Genomic DNA, 27,121 nt, shown 5'->3' on the forward strand with positions numbered 1-27,121 from the left:
CGCATTCCGTAGGAGAAATTCTATTTTCCGATTGTCTACGGTGACGCGATGGAAAACATTTTTGCATTTTTTTGCTCTCCGGCGTGAATTTATGTACATTCCTATCCAGAAGTGTTGCGATGTCCTAGAAAGCGTCTGAGCACCTGTCAGTCACATCTTCCTGTGAAAATTAAACGACTCGAACATAAGCCAGGACAACAATTTGGAGTATCTTGTTTCATATTCATTGTTTATTGTTTGATGTCAAATCACGGTTGTTTTCGGCTTCTCGTAAAAACAAAATTCATTTCCTCTTGTTTCTAATACTTTTGCAGGGTCTTGTGTCAAGCTTTTACGCGTTATCCTGTTTGTTTTTTGTCATGAGATTTCTCAGAAGCATCCTTTAATTGGGCTACATATATATGAGGCGAGCAAAAAAAAAAAAAAACAAAACCCCAAACAATAAACAAACAAATAACTCAATGGGGACGAAAAGGCCTCCGAGGAACATTAAGTTGTATACAAAGTGGGGGAGGAAAAAAAAACATAATTACTTCTCACTGGTTATTTCTGGATTTTAAATGACAATATCTGAGGATGTTACAAGACCAGGATTAACAAACTTTTTCTTTTCGTTATATGCAAATACAATTAAAAAAAAATAAATCAGCACAGCAGACTACCACATGTGATTAAATAATTTATCATATACTCTCTCTCTCTCTCTCTCTCTCTCTCTCTCTCTCTCTCTCTCTCTCTCTCTATCTATATATATATATCTCTATATATATATATATATATATATATCTATATATATATCTATATATATATAGCATTTGAGTCATTGGGCAACCTTATTTGATGTAATTTTATGTTTGCGTTTTATGTTTGTGGCCACGATTGGATCGGGCGCTTATATAAAGCTACCAATTTGGTTGAAAGATCTCGTGCGCTGCATTCGGTGCATCAACGAGTACACAGGTGTCAAACTCAACGCTCGGGGGCCAGATCAATTTCTGTGATTGTTGTAAAAATCGATACCAAAATTTCAAATTGTCATGTATGATAAATGATAGTGAGATATGACAAGCATTTTTGTGTTACCAAAGAAGAATAATTGAACAAAAAAAAAAAAAACATTACCCTTGATTTCTGATTCCAAAACTAGTTCATAAATTGATGATGTAAATACGATGAGGCGATTGAATATATTTTTGTTTCACAGTCGTAACTACAATGAGACCCACGGGAAAAATGAGTTTGACACCCCTGACCGAGTATAACATCTTCCACATTCCTGCATGGAAAGAATTACCCCCATTTTCGAGAGACACCCGGTGCACAGGGTTACCCAAAATCTAGATTAGCCTCAGGGCGGATGCGTATGCTGATCGAGGCTCTTCTGAATTATGGTTAATTTCATGCTGCAGAACAAAGTTTCTCAGTCTTTATTTCAATAGTATGGCTCATATTGTCGCGACGACCGATGCATTAATTTGAACAGACAAAGGCGCTAGCTAGTATTCTCAACCACGTTTTTAGGTCCGGGGACCACCAGGAGAGAAATTCTTCTTTCGTAAAATGATGTATTTGCTTCTAAGATGAAAATATTTTGCCAAAGTAGCCTTGTCTCACATGAGAAAAGACCGGGACAATGAGGTATGCGCTATAAAACACAATTTATTCCGAATTATTTTGCAGACTCCCAAAGCCACTGTTCCAGACGACAATTTTATGAACACACCTCGCGGGATTCGCGCTGCCGAGGGTGGATACGGGAACGGCTTAGTCATGAACTTGTGTATTTCATCCCATGTTCATCTGTACTAAAGTTGCAGTGGCCACTGATTAAAAAAAAAAAAAAAAATGGCCTGACGGTGAGTTTTCATCCAATTTATTGGTTTAAAAGTGTTTTGGGAGCAGTTGGCCGCAAAGTAATTAAAAACGGCGTGTGCATGTTTGTGTGTGTATGTGTGTAAAATATGGAAAATCGGGAACAGGTGTCGGGAGATGACAATTCCACGGAGATGGCGCGAATGGGATGAATTGCGTCCCGGTGCGACAGTAATTAGCGGTGACTGGAAGACGAGGCCTCCTGCTGGCCAATAATGGAGACGTACTTTTCATAATCATACCTTTATGCCGCTGACGGGCATATCAACGGATTAACCAATTCGCTGATGGTTCATGTGGGATTGATTAATTGTTTCTCGACGCAATAGCCGTTGACAGACTTGGGACTGGAACCAAAAATAGGGATAGCGTACACAAAAATACTCTCCACTTGCGGCGCATTTTGAGTCACCAAAATAAGGTTTTACTGGAATGCTAAGTGATGTTATCGATGGTCTGAAATCCAAACTTGGTAACAAAACCAAAAATGGGTAAGAGATGGCTTTATCTAAGAGACCGTTTATGTTCCTCAACAGATGCTGCTGTTTTGGTTAGCTAGTTGCTGATTAGACTGCGCAAAGTTGGACTTCCTGTTTGTTATCGTTAATTTGTAAATACGTGACGCCTCTTGGCGGCAGAGTGGAGCAACTGGTTAGAGCGTTGGCCTTACAGTTCTGAGGACCAGGGTTTAAATCCAGGTCTCGCCTGTGTGGAGTTTGCATGTTCTCCCCCGTGCCTGCGTGGGTTTTTCTCCGGGCACTCCGGGTTTCCTCCCACATCCCAAAAACATTCATGAATTGGAGACTTTAAATTTCCTTAAGTGTGATTGTGAGTGCGACTGTTGTCCGTCTCTGCGTACCCTGCGATTGCCTGGCAGCCAGTTCAAGGTGTACCTCGCCTGCTGTCCGATGATAGCCGGGATTGGGTCCAGCACTCTTGTGTCCCTTGTGAGGATAAGCAGCTCAGAAAATGGATGGATAGATGACGCATCTTGATGAGCTTGACTGAACACCAACACTCTGGTCGATTAATGATAGAGATCTGTTCTCTCGGCAGCATCTTAACCCAAATCAGAACTACTCGAACACAACTCATAACTACTGTAAATGTATGAACAGCTCTCGTTGTTTGTTGAAATATAAAACATCAGATGAAAAGTATTACATCTTGCGGTAACTGAGGGTGCTTTCTCGTCCTTACACTGTCAGCCATTCGGAACCTCTGATCCTTGTACGTAGAGACCGAGGTAATCCAAAAACAGATGGAAAACATACACACAAGCACGGGGATCGGACGCAAATTCTACACAGGAAGGCCACAGCCAAGACTGAGGCCCAGATCCTCGTAACTGGGAATTAGATATCCACCCACTCGCCTGCGTCAATGTCGTCAATGTGTGATTTACGATCAGGATTAAGAGGCTCAAGTTCCAATGAATGCAATTGATTTTCTCCAGCCTACCGTACCAATAAGGGATCGAAACTCTAGTGGGTCCCGCTTCCCCCTTTATGATATTTGCCTGTGAGATCATCACTTATAATGGAGTTGCTGGAATCGCTTTTGCTCTTTGTGGGCGGAAGCGGAAAGCTAACCGAGCTTGTAAAAGTTAGCTCACAAGCGCGCCATGGACTCGCTTGACCTTCGCTAGGCGGCCTCTGCTGCTTAATTAAGAAATCCATCAGGCCGCCGCCCAGTGCCGTGGCTTAATGTAGCGTTGAGCGGCAGCTTGCGTTGCTCGACGGCACAGTCGGCCGGGCTCGTATTTGTCTCAGGGAATTAAGCGACTAAGTTGCAAAGAGCGGCGGCGCAACAAGGGAAAAACCACAAAATGATGACTGATGAGTACCCTGACAATCTTCAGGAAAGTCTTCACTTATTGTCGCTTCTTTCGGTCAAGTCTCTAGTGCCCCACTTCCGTCGCCAAATGTGGTTCAAGCAGAGCTCTAATTGTCCTGAATGACATTTCTAGTACAGTGGTCCCTCTACGTCCGTTCCAGAAGTTGTTTTGTAAGTGGAAGCCCATTTTACATGTAAATAGCCTAATCCGTTCCAACCCACTTGACCCACCCTCCTCCGACACCCACACGCTGCCAAAAATAAGCATTCAAAGTACATAATGTAAAGAATAATAAACTAATTATCTTCCATTTAGCTTTGGCGTTGGGCGACTCTTTGAAGAAAACGGTGGGTGACAAGCAAAAGGCATTGTGGGGGACGTAGGAGGAGGCAAACTTTGACAGCCGAGACAAAACATATAACAGAATTTAATTCCACTAACGTTTCTTGGGAGTCACTGATAGTGCAGTGGTACACGCGCCTGCCTTTGGTGCGGGCAGCGCCGGATCGAAGCCCGAAGCTAGCTGGGATAGGTCTCCGGCTTTCCTGCAACCCTTGTGAGCATAAGTGGATTAGATCATGACATTTCTTGGGGCCCATGGTAAAGAAAGATCAATAAATTTGCAAAAAAACAAACAAAAAAAGTTGTACTTTTCTGATGTGTGTTAGCTTGTGACAGCGTGATTCGAGGTAATCGACAAGCCCCGTGGGTAAGGCTTGACGCCCCTCCTAGCCAATCGGATGCAAGGAAGATGGTACGGCAATAGCCAATGGGAGAGCAGCTCTATCCCGCCACACAAACCGAGATACAGGATGTTTACGTTTAGGAAATCCAGCTCCCGTTTTTTCCTTTCGTATCCTGAATTTCCTCCGTAACTAGAGACGTAATTTTTCCGAAGAGGCGTTACAAAATCTAGGTTTTTTTTTTTGTTACTAGAGACGCTCATAAGTAGAGGTACCATTGCACTAGGAACGGCTTTTCCGATTTAAACTAGACCAGAATAGATTACGTCACATGCAAGCGGTCGACCAAAGATCTCCAGTCGTAACGATTTTAATTCGAACGACAAAAACTTGTTCATGTAAACATGGATCCAAATAAAGTTTAATCAGCGGTGCTTGAAGAAAGAGTTCTCATTTTGTTTTGCAGGATTCACCCAGAATTCTCTCCAAATTTCAGAGGGGGGGAAAAATATATATATATTTAAAGCAACTCCAGCCCCAATCTCGGCGTCGGTGAGCACGGAAGAAGCCATGAAATATGTATGCGCTGTGAGAACACAGTGACAACGCAGCAGCTTGTAAGCCGCTGTTCTTGGATCAGTAATCCAACAAGTTCACATGCGGCTCCTCGGGGTCCTTCATGAAAGCGTCGGCGGTGTGTCGGGAGTTTAGCGGGCGTCTTCTAGCAGCCTCTTAATTGTCTCGTGCTACAAAAAGCCGAGCGCGCTTTCTTAAGAAAAATGTTTTTTTTCCCCGTCGTTATTGAGCATTTAGTTATTTCAGATGACTTATTGGTGACCCTGCTAAAAATAAGCTTTCAAAAGCAGCCCCCGATGTTGTTTATTCCCCCCGATTTTGCCGAAGCATTTAATCATGTCAAGAACAGAGCGCCCCATGCTATGTTGGGGGATGGCGCCGAGAGCATACAGCGCCGGCGTATCTTGGAATTTGATGCTTATCAGTTTCATCCCAACATAAATAAACTTGTCCTTGAACAACACAAATGAAGCCCTAAAAATGCTTTTATCAAATACTCTCATAATAATAATATAGAAAAAAAATCTCACTTTAAATCTTTATAGCTACATAAAATTTGATTCTTTTTTTTTGGGGGGGGGGGACATGCAATAATGGTAAAACCAAGATTTGTTTTCTTAATGTTAAATAAATAAAAGAAATAAAAGCCTATGCGTATACACATACAAATAAATAAATGGTAAAGAAAATGGGGGTTTATAAGAGTATAATAAAGATTTTTACATCTCACCTCCCCTCAAAGGAACAAATGGTCACAATAATTATAATAATAAAGACTTTAAACTATGGAATCATGCTAGGATAAACAATTCATCCGACCTATCCACCATCCATTTTCTGAGCCACTTATCCTCACAAGCGTCGCGGAGAGTGCCGGAGCCTATCCCAGCTGTCAACGGTGCAGGAGGCGGGGTAAACCCCAAACTGGTTGTCAGCCAATCGCAGGGCTCATAAGGACAGACAACAGTTGGACTCACAATCACACCTAGGGGCAATTTCGAGTGTCCAATTAATGTTGCATGTTTTTGGGATGTGAGAGGAAACTGGAGTGCCTGGAGAAAACCCACGCAGGCACGGGGAGAAGATGCAAACGCCACACAGGTGGGGCTGGGATTTGCACCTTGATCCTCAGAGCTGTGAGCCCAACGCTCTAACCAGTTGTTCCACCGTGCTGGCTCATTCAAACTAATTTATTCTTATTTTTTATTGTGGATATCATTAAAAAGACAATTTATTTGCTTTCAAAGTGAATTTGGAAAAAGTATTTGAAAATGTTTTAACAAACAAAATCAATTTTTTTAATACACGTATATGATTTTTTTTTTTTTTGTCGTGGTCCACATTTTAGTTACACTTTTCCCTCAGAGGCCCGTTATGAATGTGAAACCATGAAAATCTTTCACATCATATTTACAGATGAAATTTATGAGCTGGTTTTGTAATAACAAATCAAGGATCATGGGTTTTTGAACTATTGCTGTTGTCAGAATATTGCTTGCAATATCTCAATTTTATCATTTACGATATGACAATTTGAAATTTTAGTCCACATTTTTTTTTAACATCTCATAATTTTCCTTCGCGGGCCACATAAAATCAATGCGGCGGGCCAGATTTGGCCCCCGAGCCTTGAATTTGACACCCGTGTTATGTACAAATCTACGCTTTGCATGTGTGGCATATCAAGATGGTGATTGGACAGCATGATTATTGCGCAGGTGTGACTTGGGCTGCCAACAATAAAAGGCCATTCTAAAATGTCACTTTTACTGTAGTCGGGGGCCGGTCAGGGGTAAAAAAAAAATATATATATATTTATGTTTTTTCTTAGAAATAGATTAATGAATACTGTATAACATAATACTAATTTCACCTATCTCGCTGTTAAAAATAGCAGACGATATGGAGTCACAATTCAACAGATTATTCAATTTATCCAACCAGAAAATCTGAAATAATAAATCATCAGGCCTGTTTTGTTTCATTGTATATCAAAAACAACCCCGAAAATGTACATCGCGCAGTCAAGTAGTAATTACATCATGAAATAGAACACGCACTCAAAGTAGTTGTGGTTTTTTTTTTTAAGGCAGCAGGGAGGAGAGCGTAATTGCTTATGAGGAGTTATTGGACACCGCTTCTTGCGCTAAATCCCTTCTCGGTACACTTTTTAATGCAAACGCCACGTGGGGGGAATAAAATCCTATTCACCGGTTTAAGTGAAGATAACAAAAGGCTTCAGTCGCTGGAATTAGAACATCCAACCGAGTCATTTTCATCTTTTTTAACAGGCTCGCTTGGAGACGGCGTCTTCGTCGCCGGGCGGCACCGCAGGGACGCGGAACAAAAGGCGCTAAATGACTGTAATATCGGGGAACGGCCAACTCAATTGAGATCGGCGAAGCCTCGCATTGGCTTCGGCTGAACTTTAGAAAGCATTCGGAATGACTGCTGTGGATTTCGCCTCGTCGTATGCAAGGGAGGAAGGAAGGAAGGAAGGAAGGAAGGAAGTACGTGAAAGCCACTGGCGCAGAAACTTGCTTTCCGGGCTTGCTTTGCTAAATCTGGCACTGGGTTTTTTGAAATCTGTGCAGTACGCAATGAAATTTCAAGACTATTCAGGCCATTCTGGCCGGTGAGAGAAAAGCTTGGTCTCGTTAGCTTCTGGGACTACTCTGTTGCAAATCAAATCTCGAGACTGCCAATGAATTCTGGACGTTTATCCTCGTCTAACTTTGAATTGTCCAAATCCTTTCAGTTCCAGCCTCTCGAGTAAATATTCTAAGATTCATCAAGTCTGCCATTGTGCTGACTCAAAGTAGAACATTTGCAAACATCTGCTTTTACTTTCGAAAAAATAATGCTCAATTTTTTTTGCCCAATTTCTGACAAACTTCTTTGTTTTTTTTTTAACAAAGGAATGGAAATGTATTGCTTTTAAGAAATCTGACTCACCGATTAATAGAAAAATAATTGACAATTGATTTATCAGCTTAATCATCAGCTGGCGGAAGGTGTCTGGTGTGTTATGTGACCGAAGAGTCTCCGCTAGGATGAAGGGCAAAGTTTATAAAACTGTGGTGAGGCCGGCCATGACTTACGGATTAGAGACGGTGGCACTGAGGAACCTGGAGGTGGCAGAAATGAAGATGTTGACTTTCTCACTCGGAGTGAGCAGGTTGGACAGGATTAGTCATGAAATACTGTGGCAAAAATGGGACAAGCCGAAAGGAAAAGAAGAAGAATCATCAGCTCCTGCCCATGTGCAATGTCACAAAGTTTTGTCCTGGGTTATGTCCGTGTGGCTTTTAGCTGCATCTGGTACTTGTTGGCAGAGTTTCCATCAATCCATCCAATGTCTAAGCCGCTTATCCTCACAAGGTTCAAGGAAGAGACGGAGCCTATCCCAGCTAGCTTCCGGCGAAAAGCGGACTATACTTTTGCACTGGTCGGCAGTCAGTCGCAGGGCAGATATCGAAAGCATCACTGAGGGGGAATCGATCCCACGCTGCCTACACCAAAGTCAGGCGTGTGTACCACTACACCATCAGTGACTCGTTGTCAAAATTTTTGAGACTATAAAAGCATTGTGGAGCCAAGTGTGCTGCCCTATATTCAAAAACTCGATGTTAGATTCTGGGGTGGGTATCCTGCAATAAATCGGTGCAGGTTACAAACAAATGTCAAGACAATTACGGTATTCTAGCGTTAAAATATACCACATGATTTAATAAGCAAACATTCCCATTTTTATCCTTTTGCGGTCCCAGTAAGAGTTAAAATATTAAACTTGATGTCTTCCACTTTGTCAGCTCAGTGCACTTTTTAGCCCAAACATGTCACAACGGTGGCCATGTTGGGACTCCTGTCACAAGATGTCACCGGAGGGGTCATTTGGTAATTTGACTTTCATCAAAGCTTCTTGGATAGTGCACGACGAGGGCGTTAAATATTAAAAAAAAAAAAAAAAAAAAAAAAGGAAGCGTGTAAATATTTCACGCCCGTGAAGCTGGATAGCTCAGCTAACCTCGGAAACGTTGAAAAATAATCGTCAAGAATCTCTGCGCTTCATAAGTTTGGATGTAAACCTCAGCGGCCCCCGACGCCGCGACGTCGCACCGCGTGCGCTCATTCATAGATCACAGGAACGGACAAATAAGCTCCGTTGGAATCTGCCTGAATCTCCACACAACACTTTCACTCCCACGAACTCTCACAACGGTGCACGATTTCAAAGAATGGAACAAAAACAAGAAGATAAAAAAAATAAAAATAAAAAACGGGATGTGATCGGATGGCAAATAAAGCTGAACTCTCAGCAGGGTTAGCACAAGTTTTGCTGTTTAGGTCCCCGCGAGAGAGAGACGCACCCCCGCACTTTTTCAGCGACTCCACAAATCCCAAACTTAATTATAACAAACCCGAGCCATGCAAATGAAGTCATTTAAGAAGACATTGCCGCTTATCTGCCCTCCAGTCCTTCTTAGTTTTTTTTTTTTTGTTTTTTTTATCTGGGATCTCATTAAATTAATTTCTTTGTCGGTATTTAATAATGTTCTTCTATCACTCCATTATTGGTATTTTTCCGTCAGGTGTAAGTTTTTAAAGATGAATACCACTGATTTGGCTAAAACAGACAACCGGCAGGAGAATTTCTTCTGAAAAAGGTATTTTGAACAGGATTCCATTTTGCATCCAGCACAGAGTGCGACGAAAATCGAATGTACTGTACGTAGGGTACATTTTCGAAGTTCCAAAGCGCTACTCGGAACAATAAAAATTCCGAGGCTGTCGGGTTCTGCTGGTGGCAAATGTCCCGTTCGGTATCGAGACTTTATCTCAGTTCTGTTCTGGATCTGCTTTGCTAAATCTGGTAAAAGATGTACTATAACTGTGCAGGGTACAATGAAAGTCTTATATTGGTAGTCTTTCTAATTCCAAATGATTGCTTGGAACTTAGCAACATTAAAATAACTGTGAGCAGTGAACCTAATGCAGCTTTACCATGTTTAATTATTAATTATATGGCCACAATTAGAGTAGCAGTCTGTTCTGGTAAATACCGTACTGAGTTAGTATTATTTAATCTCTGACTTGTAAAAAATAAAAATCCAACACACTAAACTGGCTTTTGGGAATTCAGGTTAATCAGGTTTAGCTAGATTTGTTTGTGCGTATTTTCTCTTGTGCACTTGCAAACTAATTGCTTAGTTAAAATGTAATTACATTTTCAGAAGTTCCCCCCCCCACCTCATTAGATGTGGTAATAGTTTATTGTAGATAAACTAAAAATCCGAGTTACAAAAACAACTCTACATCTAAATTTGTTTGAACAAAGGATTTGTTAATTAATTCTAAATTTAATAATAATTGCATCTAAAAGCTGAATGATTTTTTTTTTTTAATTAAAAATGTTAAAAATTTAGATTTTCTTTTTAACCTGCTCCACAAATGACCTGGTGCATCCGTCGATTTACATAATACGAACAATGTTGCCCTTGTGCTACCCTGACAATACTCTGAGCTCGTGTGTTGTCAATAATGTATTGAACGCGTTAATACAAAAGCATAACTTCAAGACAAGACATTTGAATGGTTATTTTATTGAAGGTTGCACATGACAAACTGCACGCTTTTTTTTTAATTGGAGCACCTGTAGAGGCGGTTGATCCGCAGGACGTCCAGGTCGGAGAGCTTTTCCCGCTGGCCGATTTCCACTGAGCTGTCGGGGATGGGTACGATGGTTACGGCCTGTCGCACTCCAAAGGCGGTTCTGGTGATTTGGACCAAAAAATGGCGTCATTACAAACACTCTTGGAGGGGTGTTACAAGACTTTGCAGCTGTACTAAAACCCTGCTGATCACAAATATCCAATGGTTTAGTTACTTTGAAGAAAACGAAATGCCCTTACAAAATCAGCCACATGCTCATATTAAACATCCATCCATCCATTTTCTTAGCCACTCATCCTCAAAAGGGTCGTGGGAGTGTTGGAGCCTATCCCGGCTGTCAACTGGCAGGAGGCAGGGTACACCTTGAACTGGTTGCCAGCCAAGATAGAGACAAATAGTTGCACTCACAATCGCTCCAAGGGGCAATTTAGAGGGTCCAATTAATGGTGCATGTTTTTGGGATGTGGGAGTGCCCGGAGAAATCCCAAGCTGGCACGGGGAGAACATGCAAACTCCACACAGGCAAGGCAAGAACCCGGGACCTCCGAACCGTGAGGCCGACGCTTTCCAGCTGACCCATATTAAACATAAATTTCCATAAATTTTGCGGAGCATGATGGTGTCAAAACGCTTGGTCTTGGTTACATACGGGGGCTGTGTTGCTACACCAAGGGTGTCTTGGAATTGGTGCAGTATCTCGAGACTATCTTGGGATTTTTTAGCAAGATGTCGTAGCCGTTTTATGTTCTGGGGCTGCTTTGCCATATCTGGAATAGGTGCCGCATTAAGCACAGGGTATCTCGACCTGTTGCAGTGTTTAATGAAATCTCAAGACTATCATCTATCATATTCTATGCATGGTACGATTGTTCTAGTAAATTTTCATCTTACCTTCCGTAGTGCATTATGGAGTTGTAGTCGTAGGGGATTTGGAGATTATTAGTGTCCTGCTTTTCAAAGTTGTGCTTTTCATCTGAACACAGCAACGATGCGTTAGTTACAATAAGAAGCCGAAAAGGAAGTTATTTAACAAAATAAGAGCCCGTCTAAAGTAGGAGCGAGGCACTTACACTTGTGGATGTTGCCCCAGTTGATGCGGATGTAGCGGTCGCGGTCGCTGCGTGTGTGCTCGTGGTAGAAGCCCATGGCGTGCAGCACCTCGTGCTGGATGATGCCGTGCTGGACGCAGCCGAAACGTTGCAGCGACACCAGCTGCTTGCCTCCGATGCGGCCCAGCTGTGAAAAACAGCTGGAACGGGTGGACACCCGGAGCAAAATTGTTTACTTTTGCAGTTTTGATGACTTACTAACGAAAGGTTTTGCACTTAAAGCAGCAACAGGTAATCTTTTGAAGCCCCCCCCAAAATATCACTGTCTCAAAAATTGTCACCCACATTTTTCCATTGACCAGCTCACAAAAGATAGCAACGGTATAAAAGAGATTAGAGAATTGGCGACAGACATAACTACATGTAGAAAAATGTATGATCTCGACACCGATGATTTTTGTTGTTGTTGTTGTTTTTTGGGGAAATAAAAGCTTTAGACCAAAGCAATTGGAAGTTTTAACAGTCGGAATTGCTTTGCTCTAATTTTTTCATTTTTATTTTTATTTTTTGACGACCTGTCCTCAACCACCCAAAATCGGTCCATCACCCACTTTTGGGAGTCGACCCACAAGTTGATAATCACTTTTCTGAATCATACTCCACAGTGATCTCAGACGACCTGTTGAAAGGAATTGGTGGACTAGCCTGGATGGTTTTGTTAGCTCATGTCCGATAGCTACTGTGCTAACATTTAAAGCAGTAATTTTGGAAGAATATAATTAATAACATTGTTTTTGTCCATGGGAGGTCTTGAAATGTGATCATAATTGCCCCTAGTTTTTTAAAAAGACATTGAATCAAATTTGCTGGTTTCTTATAGCTAAATCGGCAACCAAATGACATTGTTGCAAGACCGCCGTGAGTCTCTCCTTTCCCAACAGTATACGAACTTGAGAAAACCAACAGTGACAAGGTATGCTAACTTCCAATGGAGGGAAAATGCGCATTCTGTTTCAATCCAAGAGGAACGAGGTTGATTCTCAGGTTACCGAGTGTCTTATGGCCTGGAATTGGATTCTGGCTCTGGTGGCTCAAAGGTCAGGATGTGTTGTCATGCGAACAATGGAAGACTAAGCAGCATCCATTTTTCAGGTCGTACTTGTGCGTTTTGATTCAAAGTTGACAATTCAGCGGTGCGTGGTTTCGGTGAATATCACCTCTACGTTTGAGAGCAAGACAGTTGCTTTTTTTTTTTTTTTTATTGTAGTAGGTTCATTTTATATATGTGCTGACCTTAAAATACTAAATTCAAAAATCATATCGATGCTACACTGGCTTTTACTTCGGTGGGGCACTTACTTTAGCAGCAAATTATAGTTATTTTTGGACCAGCCTGGATGGCTCCGGTCTCGTTTTAGCGCTGGCGCCAAAAGCTAAATTTGATCAAATTTCCCCTAGCAATTCTCTCAAAGTGTCAATTACTTTAAATTTGACCATTGAAATCACGTCGTCGCTATACTGGCTTAGCTGCTCAACACCTCTGGTGTCATTTTAAGCCACTACTGTGTAAAAGCTGATCCCACAGAGTAGTGTAAAGTGTTTGACGGTGTAGGTACAAAACATTTTTTTTCCTAACTCTGCTTTTAGAATTTTGACATTAGCCTTCCCGAATACAAGCTTATATCTCTCTTCCCTGTCCAACCTAATGTTATCACCACTTTTGCAGTTTGGACTCACCCAAATTTGGGCTCAAAGCTTATGTAAGCCCTCTGGGTTGTTCGCGGGATGAAGCGGATGCAGGTTCTGGCCTCCATAGCCCTCAGGGCACCTATAATGGTGTTCTTCTCCGAAAAACCTGCAAATGAAATGCTTCTCAGTTTATGGTGTCAACAATCCGGAAGGAATGCGAAACCGGGAACACAAAAATTACTGTATTTGTCTATGATGTTGAAGGGGATATAGACTTTGCCGTTGGGAGACTTGGGCCACAGGCAGCTGTATGGATTGCCGGTGCACTTCATGGCGGTCCTCGTTTTCGGAATCAGTACATCCCCCTCCATAAGGTATTCAGTAGATCCTGAAAGAAATAGAGAGAGAGAAAAAAACGTCAACCTGCTGCATCCATAAACCTCGTCAATTCTCCATTTTTTTCCTATAAATCTTCACCGTTGTTCAGTCTCAGGATTGTTTCTGAGATGCTGTCATCCGCCGAATCCCCCGAGATCTCTAATAAGAAAGCAGATAACGTTCAACGGCGGCTACAAGCACCGCACACTTGGGTGCGGATTGATTTTGATCGTCCGGATGGTTGCACACGGACGGGCGAGGTCTCGAGTGACGGCCACGTACCGCTGTCGACGTCCTGGTCCTGTAAAGAGAGTGGAAGAAATGATGCACTTTAGACGGGGATGGAAACGTCGCCTGCGGTTCTCTGGTGCCCGCCCAGATACCAAAAGCGTACCTCTTGAGCGAAGTGAAGATGTTAAATTGTCTATTCCAGTGGGGTTGAGCGTTTTGTTGTTTATGAACGAGTGACCAGTCTAGAGTGTGCCCTGCTTCCCTAGGATAAAGCCAGCTCCAGTAAAGGCTACCAACCACAGTGGAACAATTCCGAGAGTTTAGGACAGGGGTCGGGAACCTTTTAGGCTGAGAGAGCCATCAATGCCAAAATTGGATTTTAAAAACTAAATACAGGTGTATTTGCGCATTTATGGAGAACCAACACTTTTAGTGGCCAAGAAGTCTCTGAATTATTTTAAATAACATTCTGATGTTGCTAACCGATGATGACAAAGGCACTTCTTACCGTTAATGTGACTTCTAGTCCTGCATGGTTTTCCCGATGGCTGTATAGTCTTTCATACGTCGTTAGATTACGCTTCATGCAGGCGGTGAGGCTTCCATCCGTTAATTGTGAATGTAATTCGATTTACCGTCACGACGGTACGATGGTAAAGAGTTCTTGCAGACAATAGCACGTCTTTAATTCGTTTGCTTATCTTGTCTTTATGTGAAAAGTTGTCAAAAAGTTCATTGGCAACTCCATCTGTGAATGGCTGTCTAGTCTTACCGAGAACTGTAGAACTCCCCATCTTTTTTTCCTTTGAGCGATGGTTTGCACGCTTAGTTATTGCTAACTGCTGCGTTGGACCGTTCTGCGCCTGCGCACATCGACTGCTACGGTGAACTACGGCAACCCCACGAGGACAAACTGTCTGCTCATTTGCGTTGCCTACGTGACAGAAATGGCATTGTACAGTATGTGGTGATGCGGTTCTCTGCAAGTCATATGCAACATCATAAGAGCCAGAAATGGCTCGCAAGCCGTAGGTTCCCGAACCCTGGTGTAGGATATCAAAATTACTTTTACCCTATTTTTACCCGCAAACCGAAGCATATCACCTGCCATTATGTTTGCAATTCGCTTTTTGTCACCATAAGTCACAGTAGGTGCGTTGCATACATATTGCCGGATGATGCATACTGTTCCCAAGTTTTTTCTCGATTATGTGAAGTAAAAAATGAAGTCCATCCTTATAATATTGACTACCAATTGTTTTGTCAAAATATTTGGCTCGGCAGACGCGTCTGGGAAAACCTTTTTAGGATGCTGGTGGAGTTTAAGCAGACTGGAAAGATAACGACATGATGCTTGAAATATGTAACGATGTCATCGATGTCAGATGTCAGCAGACTTTGACCTATATACATATTTTTTTTTTATCTGTAGCTTTCACGCAAAACAAGGATTATAGAAAAACAGTCGCTAAGAAGAGTCTCTATTCAAATATCAGCTCGGTGTCTCATTTTGAATTTCTCCCATGGATTTCCACACGACACGCCAATCCCCCTACCAGTCTCCTTGACCAAAGTATCGACTCAAGGTCTGGATCTGGAGAACTGTGAGTTGGAAACAAAAGCAATTTCTGGGTCCGTGATTCCAAGTGACCCGTCTCACTAGAAATAATGACAAAAAGCAGTTTTCGAGTGCCGGTACTCACCCAAACCGGTTGCGCATGACAGAGCGCGACGAAATGTAGCAAAAGAAGAAACATTATGGCTCTGAGATCCATTGCGTTGTCACAAGTTTGTGAAATGGTTCCACCTTCTTGCAAGAGATGATGCTGATGATCGGTCAGGAGCAGCTTTATATACAGCTGGTCAAGGTGTGTACGTGTTTGGATAACATAAGCAGTTGAGGGTCCTAAACAAATTGGGAATGCCCAACACACCCTGACCAAACATTGACACATTGGGATAATCTCATCATCCGTCCACGGGTGGCTGTCGAGTCGCTGATGATCACGTTACCGATGTCGAGCGAGCCCGTCGCCGAGTTTGAAACCCCGACGTGACAAACACCGTATCAAACAAAACCATCATGTCCTTATCGTTCCTGTCTGCCTCAACGCCACCAGCGTCCTATAAAGGTTTTCCGAGACGCGTCCGCCGAGCCAAATCACTTCCGTATGCTGATGAATGGCAACAGTAAGTACACTTAAGAAATAAATGAAATTAATAATAATAATAAAAAAAAAAAACACCGTTAGAGTTTCCAGGGCTGAGTGCAGCCGTAATTTATGTCACAATAGAAAGCGATGCAGGGATGCTGCATATCTGATTGCTCCATTAGCAGAGGACAGTTTTACAATCGTGGCTTTTGTGCTCGTTTCTTGGCACCATTAACAGCAAGCTGGGGCCGCAGAATTATTAAAGAAGACTACAGTTGATCTTAACTCATGAAAGAGGAGCCATTTAGCCCATTTGTCATAATTGTGTTCAGCTACCTCGTGTACCGTACATAAAAAAAACAACGACCACAATAATGCGACTTAGCTTTTGCTGCCTTGGAACATTTTGGGTCATTGTTTTTAATTCAAACCAGTAGGTTTCTTTCTTAAAGGTCAAGTGTCATCCCTATAAGCATTCTAAAATGGATGGTGAAATGAAAAATACATATATCATTATTCACTTCAATGTCTACACGAAAAAATAAATGTCCAAGTGGTCGTCACCCCGGACATTCGCAGTTTGAAAACACGCTGTGGCCCCCGACTATGGGACACGCCCCTTCTGACACGGAAGCTCTTTTCGGAGAAGAGAATATCACACAATGGAGTGAAGTTACCGGGGCAATATTACCGTATTGTTTTGAGCCAGATTCAGATGATATGCGATCACAGCCAAACCGCCTCCCCGTCCGATCCACTTCCACGGCGGAGATGAGACATCGCGGCCTGGCGCCACGACGAGCCACCTTGTCGACAAGGGGTGGCTTATTTTCGTCGCTTATCACGGCGCCGAACCGGGCCGCTTTACGGCGCTGTCATAGCACGCGGCAGCCTTCTCCGGCGCGCCCGACGTGGAAGCCGTCCGATGCGCACATCGACACATTTAGCACCCCTGTCACACATTCGCAGATCTTTTGTTACATTATGAGAGACGGATTACGTGGTCCGCCCCAAACTATTATTTTTTTTTTGGTAGCTGTATCCACACCTACCTGTCATTTGGAACCCACAAAGCTCTCGTCCTTTGCACCCACGCAATCCATTTTTCACGACGAACCGGGTCTCTTGCAAACTTATGGAGGGTAAATCCGTCCTCCCGAGCGTTCGAGCAATGTCCAGCAATGCAACGAGCCGGCATTTTGGCTAACACGAAGGAACAACGAGCTACCTTCCAGCAGGGAAAACTAATAGAAAGAAACGAGTCCACTTGAGGGCGGCCCTGCCATGTACGTCACTTCCTGCTTCTTCTCGAAAACAAATCCCTCGAGAGGATTTTCATGGCGGGAGTTACAAAAAACTGTATACGTCAATCATGTTTTGTGGTGAAAAACTCATGTGTCCATGTCTGCTGCCGTTTTTTCATGAATGACACTAAAAATCATGCATTTCATGACAGTGGCCCTTTAAGAAATAACGCCCTCAATTTGTAAAAGAGATGATGATACATTTACAATGGAACAGTCAAAAAGTTACATTGCACCAAATTAAAAATATTCAAATTTTTTCACAAGATTTGGAAAGTCTGCCTACATCACGTTCACATTTCAGCAATAAGAGTGGAAAATCATCAGGATTCTTGCTTTTTGAGTTCTCAGTATCGTAGTCCGTAAAGCAAATAAATGTCCCTAATGATTCGGTTTTGCAAACCAGCAAACAGCTCTTTATGACCTTCAGTTTTTACAGCGTTTGCATCACGACCGGCATCAAAACACGGCAAAGGCCCAACCCCAAAAGCGGCGAAGCAACTTGTTTAGGGAGATGCCTCGTCATCTTTATTGCACCCCCCCCCCCCCCCCCCGCTTCTAAATCACCGTTTCTCTCGAAAGGGACGCCGCCCGGCTGACTGTAAACTCTTTTTAGGATCCGATTCCGCACGTCAAGGTCGGCAGCTTCCCGACTCGGATCCCGCGGCGGCGGCTTTTTATGGGACGTCGTACATCATAATAATGTGCCGTTTATGATCGCGGGGATTCAGGAATTGTGTGTGTGTGTGTGTGTTGCTTATTGAGGCCCAAGATGGACTGCCAGCAAAAGCTTGACGTTTGGTCACTTTTGCATTGTTTGATCCTCCATTTTGCACATGTATCGCTTCGTGTGTGTATATTTGTGTGTTTTTGTGTTTATCCGGTGATGCGTGCGGGCTGCATAGGTAATCCAATTATTATTTTTTTCCTGCTTACACTACAGCGGCAGCAGAGCCAACGCCCGCTGATGTATGAGCCATCCGTCCGCTTTATGAGCTTTACGGTCTCCGCGCCTAACGTCCAACCGCAGCGGACACATCTCATTTACGCCCCGCTGTCGTTTCCGCAATTTTTTTTTTTCTCTAATGGAAGTATAACCGTAAACAATTGTGTATTTGCCGCCATGAGGGAGCTCCGTGTTTGATATAAATATGACAGCGGCTGCCGTATTATTATTCAGAAGATTCTGTATTCTTTGCAATCGGCGCCGGTGCTTTCCGCAATCGCTCTCTTTACCGTCACTTCCCGGTTCTCCGCGGTTCAGCAGGCCAAAGATTTTTGGGCTCTGCTTTGTTTTTGTTTTTATTGTTGTGGTGTTCTTTTTTTTCTTTTCTTTTTTTTTTCCTTGACGTTCCCATGACAACTGCTGGAAAAGGCTGTCTGTATGCTGCGGATTTAACAGTACGTTAATACGATCCTATTCTGTTTTGTATCCATTCATCCGTCCTATCTGTGGATAAATGTCATGTCATTATCCGAGCCGCTTATCCTCACACGGGTTGCGGGAAAACTGACGCAGCATTTCACCAGGCCCGAGCTCTTAAAGATACATGCATATACGCAGATATGACAATACGCGCTGTATTTCTATACAGTTCATTGTTACATTTTTAGTTTTAATATGTTTAAATGCTTTTTTTTTTGGTGTGACAGTGGCAAAAATACTGGCCTCGCTCGCTCACTGACTTTCACCTATTGCGGGGTTTGCAGAACCCAGAACGTATCCCCCTTGATAAACAGGGGGTTCACTGTATGTCATGTCATTATCCAAGCCGCTTGTCCCCACAAGGGTTGCGTGAAAGCTGGAGCCTATCCCAGCTAGCTTCAGGGCGAAAGGCGGACTACACCACGAACTGGTCGGCAGATATCGACACCATCACTGAGCGGGAATCGATCCCACTCTGCCCCGCACCAAAGGGAGGGGTGTGTCCCACTACACCATCAGTGACACCCGTATGAATAAATGTTAAAATTAAAATGAGGGTTGAAAACTCAACAATAGAGCACAAATTAGTATAATTTCATGAAACACATATTGGAATTTATGATTTGGTCGTGTTTAGGCCAGCAGAGAAGTTCTCGGTTGACCCTGAGGGGTCCACTGCCGCTGCTCAGCTAATAACGATCAATGCCTCCGGGCTCGCCTCCGCTCAGCATCTTAGCGATCGGTTTGACGGACGATCCGTCAACAGCGTGACATTAATGACGAGGTAAATTACAGCGAGAGGGCGTGACGGAGAACAGGTTTAATTATCATCTCCTTTTTAGTCCTCGGGGGGCTCGGCGTACTTTATGGATGGCAGGACTGGTGAGCTCTCGGACGCGGGCGATTATTGGTCGCCAGCCACGCGCTGCTGATGCATCAGCTGTACATCAGACCTTTTATTGAGCCGCTGTGACTCATCCGCATAGCGCTCCCCACTCTTCACATTTATAAACCCCGACCGCAAAAGCCAATTTCCAGTGCTTAAAAAAAAAAAAAAAAACACAAATATAAACACCTTGAGTGGTCGTGATTATTTCACTTCCAAACACTCAAATTAAAGCACTTACATTTTACAGCAATAGTCAATCAACACTTTTTTCAGCTTCTGTATGCTATGATTCATTTTATCCTCGAAACAATTATGTATTTGTGCTCAAAAGGTGGCACGTGTTTGTGTAATGGCGGATCCGTAATAGTCAGAAGACCTTTTATACTTAATTTCTTGTGACTGTCACTATTAAAGCAGTGTGGCTCATTGCGCCATGTTGTTACTAATATCTTTTTAACACTGTTTTCATCTTACAGCCTCATTCCAAAACAGAATAAATTCATGCAATTTTTTTCCTTAAAATTCTACACGCATTTGCCCATAATTACCATGTGAAAAATGTTTTTTTTAATATTTTTATTTCAAATAAAAAGTGAATAAATATACTAAATATTTTTTTTTAAAAATGAACTTTTTTTCACTTTTTAATGTGGCAATGTGTATAGAATTTTGAGGGGAAAAATTTATTTATTTTAACAAAATGTTGAAAAAGTGAAGATGCACTGCATTAGTGCCTCTTTACTGTATGTTATCATTTTACTCTGTTTTCTGGGACTATAAACAATTGTGTTTTTTGTGTGAGAGCAGCTGCCAAGTTAGTAAGAAGCATCCTTGGATGCCGCATCGTTGGCATCTTTGTTGTGCGTCTTCAAGTTAAGCACAACGTGACAATTAGACAGTGATGTACAGTATTTGTACTCCGTGTTCTGAGTAACTGTAAACAGTTACGCGTCCATCTGGTCCTTTCAATCCAAACGTTTTATCCAGTACGATAGCGAATATCACCGCGAGAATCCCGCTTGACGGTGTACTAGAGCGAGCTCACTGACATATGAGACTCTGCTCATGTTTTTTCATGTTTTGCATTGTCTTATTTTTGTTTGCCTGCGAGGCTAATGGGTGGTGACACAGTGCTGCCTACTGTGTCACGTTGCACGACGCCAGAGCCACGCCAGAATGGCTTTCTTTGCTAAGAGCTTAAAGAGGTTAACTCCCGAGAGCGTCTCGTTAAAAGAAGGACGTTGTTCAAAGATAAAAAAAAAAAAGCCAGCACAGTGGATGAGTTATGTGCACGGTTGCCTTATGAATCGGCTGCAATCAATATCATCATACATAGGCTTTAAAAAGACATTTAATCCAGTCAGGCTTCACTTGAGTTGTTTTTTTCCCCCCTTCTCCTCATCAGGAAATCTCTATTCTGCATTCATGTGCTCTTTATATTTTGTCTCTGTCTAAATTCTTATTTTCTTTTGTTTTTCTACTCGTAATATCGATCCAGCACTCTGCATTTTATATGATTTTATTGGAAGGAGTGGAATCCTATAACGAGCATTTTTGGCTTCATTCCCTCTTTTCATCCATCCAGCCATCCATTTTCTTACCTGCTTATCCTCACAAGGGTCGCAGGGAATGCTGGAGCCAATTCCAGCTGTCAACTGGCAGGAGGCGGGGCACACCCTGAATTGGTTGCCAGCCAATCGCAGGGCACATGGAGACAAACAACCGCACTCACGATCACACCTATGGGCAATTTAAAGTGTCCAATTAATGTTGCGTGTTTTTGGGATGTGGGAGGAAACTCCACACAGGCGGGTCCGGGATTTGCACCTTGATCCTCAGAGGTGTGAGCCCAACACTCTAACCAGTTGTTCCACCGTGCCGCCTCATTCAAATTAAATTATTCTTATTTTTTATTGTGGATATCATGAAAAAGACCATTTATTTGCTTCTAAAATGATTTTGGAAAAAGTATTTGAAAATGTTTTAACAGACAAAATAAATTTTTGTAATACATGTATATGAAATGTTAAAAACATACATTTATGGGTTTTTTTTGTGAGGCCAACGCTTTCAACCTGATCCACCGTGCTATATTAGCTATACTATATGTATTCAAATCCCAAAATTAATGCAGTTCGAGAAATGTCGAGGCCCTTACAGAGGCGTTTCATTCATCGCAAAAATAATATATGCATCGACGCAATCATCGTTCATCATCATCATCATCATCTTTCAGTTAGGAATAAGAAATGAGTCAGAAAGGCTCGTGCACACATTAAATTTTTCTATACAGCATAATTGTTTTACTTTGCTTGGCCAGCTGGACTTCAGAAATAATGACGCGTTGAAAGCATGAGCTGCATCTCCCTCGACCTCCACTCACCCCCCCCCCCCACCACCACCACCACCACCACCACCACCAAACATGCATGCGCAATCTCACACACACATACACACAGTCGCATATCTCCAAGCCAAGGCGTCCCCGTCAGCCATGCACCGCTGTGGGCATTGATAGGACAATCAGCTCACAGGGGAGTCGCTGACATCCAATCGAAAGACATTTTTTTGGCGTCGGCGCTCCGAATCTTCTCAAGCTCGCCAGATATTCTCCCTTCAGTGAGCCGCCGCGAGCCAGGGCCTATCAACTGACAGCCACCGCTTTGGACGCCTTCCACGTTTGGACTTTATCCGTCCCCCGCAGATGTCTGATTAGTGTAGCGTAGGGGAGTCGGGCGCAGCGCGGTGCGGTAGCATGGGTGGGAGAACTGGGAATGTGGGACGATGACACTTTTGACAAACACCCAATGGGTTGACGATTGGAATGGAAATTCCCTCGAGGCTGCATTTCTATATGTTTTACATATTTAGACTTAATGTAACCGGACCTGACTCACATGGCGTGTTAGCAAGAAGATTTTATAAAGTGCATCTCGTCAATTTACTGTCGTCTGTACGATGTCTTTGGTGAAGCAGTACGCGGCTCATTTCACGAGGTTTGTTTTTGCGGTTTCTGTTCCGAGTAGCCGTAAACAATTGTACGTCGTTACGAGGCAGCTCGTGTAAATGTGACAGCGGCTGCGCTGTTAATCAGAAGACTTTGTTTTCTGCATTCAGAGTTCCTGTTATGTTAAATATGTCTCGAGTCTCGAAAGCACTGCGTGCATGTTTTTGTGCTCCCTGCGCAGAGTCGTATTTTTTAATTTGTGTTCACGAGGTGTCTTCTCCTCAGCGGGACCGACAAAGCAACCGGTGTTTTCCGTTCATTTTGCTGCAGTCTTCGTGTCGGACCGCGTGCCGCTTCATCAAGTCTAAGGACAAATACGTTGTTATCTGCTCACATGTGGCAGCCACTTCCAGTAAATTACCATTCCCAACTGTGCGCCGCTGCGGTGCAGTTGTCCTCTAAAATCCAACCCACTCACGCCTCCGCAGGGGCCGGCGCAGCTAGACTCTGGCATCTTGGCAGTAGCAAAGTGTGTTGCGGTTTTTGTTTTGTGTGCTAAAAATACCGCTGTCCTGCCAAACGGACGCTCCGCGACTCCTCCCACGCGCGACAGTGCTTGAATCAAGTCACTGGTTCGATGCTCGATTGGAAGTAGTCTCGTTTTTTGTTTTTGTGTCCTCGCCGTCCCACACACCTTATTAATGTCTGTGTTCCGGTTGTGATGGATGATACGTGCTGATTGCCCCCGGCCCGGATCCATACGGACTTTCGTTTACAATAACAGAGCCTGGGCAGAGGAGTGCAAGCGAGTGCATTACAGTGCGTGATCAATAGCGCTTGACAAGGCCTGATGTAATAATATGAATGTGCTGCCGGCAAGACGTTTAAACCCATGCATGAGGCCACTCTCCATTAGGATGGAGTGCTCACGTGGTGACAACTGTAAGACAAATTGTTCATTTCACGTGTAACGCTCAAGTCAGACACCAATTGCACGTTGCGCTAAATTACCATTCTTGCTCATAAAATGGCGCAGGGACGGTTAGCCGCAGATATAAAAACGCAACGGTCAACGTCGGGGCTGTTAGCAAAGGCTGTGGTGAAGGTAAGGAGGCAGGTAAGGTTTGTAGTCGAGGTAAGACGAGGGTAATCTTGAGAATTCGTTGTTATTGTTAGCTTTATGGTTCAAGATTACAGTAAGGATTATAGTGTCAGATTAAGTGTCAGGGTTGGGGTTGATGTAAGTGTTTGGATTAGGGCTAAGGGTTGCTTTAAGGGGATAGTGTTTGGATTGGGATTCAGGGTGAGGTCAAGTGTTAGGCTGTAGTTGTTTGAATTGTAGAATTAGCGCCACTGCTAGTGTTAGCACGACAGACAGCGTCAAAAGAAATATGACGGATTGACACTGATTTTGTTTTCTTTATTCCAAGATGGCGTAGCCTTTTTATCATAATTTATGCAAATCACTTCACGTGAGATTCCCGCTTCTCTGCTTGTTTGTCAGTTGTGTGCAGTTTGTGTTTGTGTGTGTGCGGGCGCCGCTAAAGGGTTTTTTGGTGTTAAAGGAAGTGAGTAGGAGTGACGCTACAACCCAAAATAGACACGATTATGTAAATGAGTCCACATACACTGAAACAAACCCACATTTTCGCTGCTCTTTGTAACAATGCCATTAAATAGCAGGCACTTGGATGCCAAAATAACAAGCAACTTTAGTGCATCTTATTTTTATTTTTGCTGCTAATATGGCTGCGCGGTAATATAGTGGTTAGCACATCTGTCTCACATTTTTTTGCAATCTGAGTGTGAATGCTTACGTATCTACACGAGCCCTGCAGTCGGCTTGTGTCCAGTTCTGCCCTGCGCTGCTAGCAGCCAGTGAGGATAGGTTGCAGCGCACCAATGATCATAGTGAGAACGGATGGAATTATTTTTGTTGTTGTTAAATAGTACAGGCAAGTGTATGAACAATATCTCATATAATGCAGCAATCCGAGACTGTGGTCCTCGGTCGGAAAAGGGTTGCGTGCCCTCTCCAGGTCTGGGCTGAGATCCTTCCCCAAGTGGGGGAGTTCAAGTATCTTTGGGTCTTGTTCACGAGCGAGGGAAGAATAGAGCGCCAGATCGACAGACTGATCGGTGCAGCGTCTGCAGTGATGCGGACTTTGTATCGGTCCGTTGGGGTAAAGAGAGAGCTAAGTCGAAAGGTGAAGCTCTCAATTTACCAGTCGATCTACATTCCTACCCTCACCTATGGGCATGAGCTGTGGGTCGTGACTGAAAGAAGAAGATCCCGGTCATCCGGGAGGGGCTCAGTGTCGAGCCAGATGAGGTGGCTGGGGCATTGATTCCGATGCCACCCGGACGCCTCCTTGGTGAAGTGTTCCGGGCACGTCCCACCGGAAAGAGACCCCGAGGGCTACCCAGGCCACGCTGCAGAGACTGCGTCTCTCCGCTGGCTTGAAAACGCCTCGGGATCCCTCCGGAAGAGCTGGAAGAAGTGGCCGGGGAAAGGGAAGTCTCGGTATTCCTCCTGAAGCCACTTCCCCCGTGACCTGACCCGGAAAAGCGGTAGATAATAGATGGATGGATGGATAATGCAACAATGTTTTAGTGTTTGGGTTTAGCGATGAGGAATTACTGTTCGTCGGGTAGAGGATAGCTTTAAGGTTAGTGTTGGGGATAGGATATGGTCGGTTTTGATGTTTGGGTAGTGTTACGGGATTAGTGTCAGGGTGTGAGGGCTGGAGTAAGGGTTAGCGTATGATTGAATGATTAATGTTCGGGTAGATTTTGGGGTTTTAGGTGATTAGTGCTGGATAATCCTTGGTTAGGGTTAGGGTTTCCGGGTTAAGGGTAGGTTTTGGGTATTAGTGTTTGGGCTTAGGGTTGGGGTTCAACAGAAATTGAAATGAATTTAAACTAAATGCAGTAATAAACTGCTCATGATTAAAGATTTGACAGCAAAGCCCCTATATTTGCTTAGACTTTATTACAAACAGCGCGTCTCGATATGGCAAATGCTATGAGTGATGAAATAAAGTAGTTCAAATGACACATTTGGAAACGGCGTATTAATGACAGCGATTTGTTTCACTGCTAGGGGTTTGTGGGGGGGTGCGAGGAGAGCGTCTCTTCACTATCCAAGCATATCTGCGACTGCGAGCACATTATTGTGGCCATTATGCGAGCTTAAGCGAGTCTTGTTTGTCGCTGTAAGCTTGTTTGTGCGTAAAGAATATGAGGTATGTGTGTGCAGAGTTTGGGATCATTAATTATGGGTGTTACCCTGACTTCTCCTCCAGGACCCATATAGCGTGCAGCACAGACACGAGCTCATTGGACTAAATGGCATTAGTACTTTGTTGGACTGCAGCCCTGGGGTCTTGTTACCAAGCCTCCTTTTTTTTTTTAAGTGGCAGCCTCGCATGAAGCTCCCTGACTGCGAGCCCTTATCGGGCTCGCTAGCCACCAACACCCCCGTTGGGATCTGGCACCAATGTATCAACAGGCAGGGAGGTCGGAGGAGAAGGGCAGCGACTTATGTCGCGTATGAGGAACCCGTTGAGTGGAGTCGAAAAGAAAAAAGCCTCCGTGCATACGGATGCCGTGCCTCAATTAATCACCGGCCGCATTGTCCACTTGAATAAGAGCCTCACCTTGATGTAACGTATGAGTAGCCCCTCAAATAGTAGTAGCCTCCACTTAATTAGACGCCATGCTTCAACGAAAGGCCAAGTGCACTGCCCACTTGAATAAGAGCCCAACCCTGACGTTGCGCGTGGGCAGCCCCTCAAATCGACGCTTTCACTCAAATCAAACCAGTGCGTCAATTTAACAGTAGGCGTGTCATCCACTCTGCAATTTGCCTCACCTTAAACATATGCAGCTCAATGCTACCTTCAGATACTAGTTTAATTTGTTCCGTGACCGTGCTCCTTACTCAACACACTCATGTCAAATTGTCTGTTCACATCAAAATGAATACAAATTACAGTAATCCGTTCCGGCCTTACTTGTATTACTTCATAAAAACATGGCGTACTGTTTGGTCTTCTCCCCATCTTGGCCACCTGGGGGAAGTTTAAGAGAGTGTTATAATGTTCATTTCGATATTTTGAATACTCTTTGCTTATCAGTATGAGACCATTGTTACTCATTCTTTGCAGAGGATAAAGAAAATGACCAAGTACGTCTATATTCTCTCTCAATGTGTTGCTGCACCATTTGTTTTTAGCATAAGAGCTCTGGTTGTTTTAAATATACCGTTTGATGTAAGCGTCTTGTAATTAAGAGTGGCAACAAACAGCCCGAAGCCTCATATTTTTTTTTTTTTTTTTGGAAGAACTGATCACTATTTGTAAGAGTGCTTCTTCTTCTTCGTCATCTCAGTTGAGCTGATTTGTCTGCGACC

General features: G+C 43.4%; 2 protein-coding genes across 7 annotated transcripts in view; one reads left to right on the top strand and one right to left on the bottom strand.

The window, feature by feature from the left end:
- The window catches only part of LOC133496745 (MAM domain-containing glycosylphosphatidylinositol anchor protein 2-like), a 175,004-nt gene that overhangs the window by 33,525 nt on the left and 114,358 nt on the right, over positions 1-27,121 (top strand). The window lies entirely within an intron of this gene.
- Positions 10,555-15,807, bottom strand: LOC133496427 (low choriolytic enzyme-like). The gene is made up of 8 exons (XM_061812004.1): positions 15,692-15,807; positions 14,040-14,058; positions 13,857-13,916; positions 13,621-13,767; positions 13,428-13,545; positions 11,712-11,890; positions 11,533-11,614; positions 10,555-10,741 (listed from the first exon to the last, which is right to left on the bottom strand). The coding sequence occupies exons 1-8, from the start codon at positions 15,761-15,763 to the stop codon at positions 10,609-10,611; spliced, it is 810 nt and encodes a 269-aa protein (XP_061667988.1). The 5' UTR covers positions 15,764-15,807; the 3' UTR covers positions 10,555-10,608.

Source organism: Syngnathoides biaculeatus, chromosome 23 (assembly GCF_019802595.1).
Source record: "Syngnathoides biaculeatus isolate LvHL_M chromosome 23, ASM1980259v1, whole genome shotgun sequence".
NCBI lineage: Eukaryota > Metazoa > Chordata > Actinopteri > Syngnathiformes > Syngnathidae > Syngnathoides > Syngnathoides biaculeatus.

Excerpts from the sequence above, each read along its gene's own strand:
- LOC133496427 (XM_061812004.1), bottom strand. The coding sequence starts at position 15,763 with ATGGATCTCAGAGCCATAATGTTTCTTCTTTTGCTACATTTCGTCGCG. Across the intron at positions 11,891-13,427 it reads AGCTTTGAGCCCAAATTTGG|CTGTTTTTCACAGCTGGGCC; the intron begins GTGAGTCCAAAC and ends CACCCGTTCCAG. Across the intron at positions 11,615-11,711 it reads CTGGGGCAACATCCACAAGT|ATGAAAAGCACAACTTTGAA; the intron begins GTAAGTGCCTCG and ends TGCTGTGTTCAG.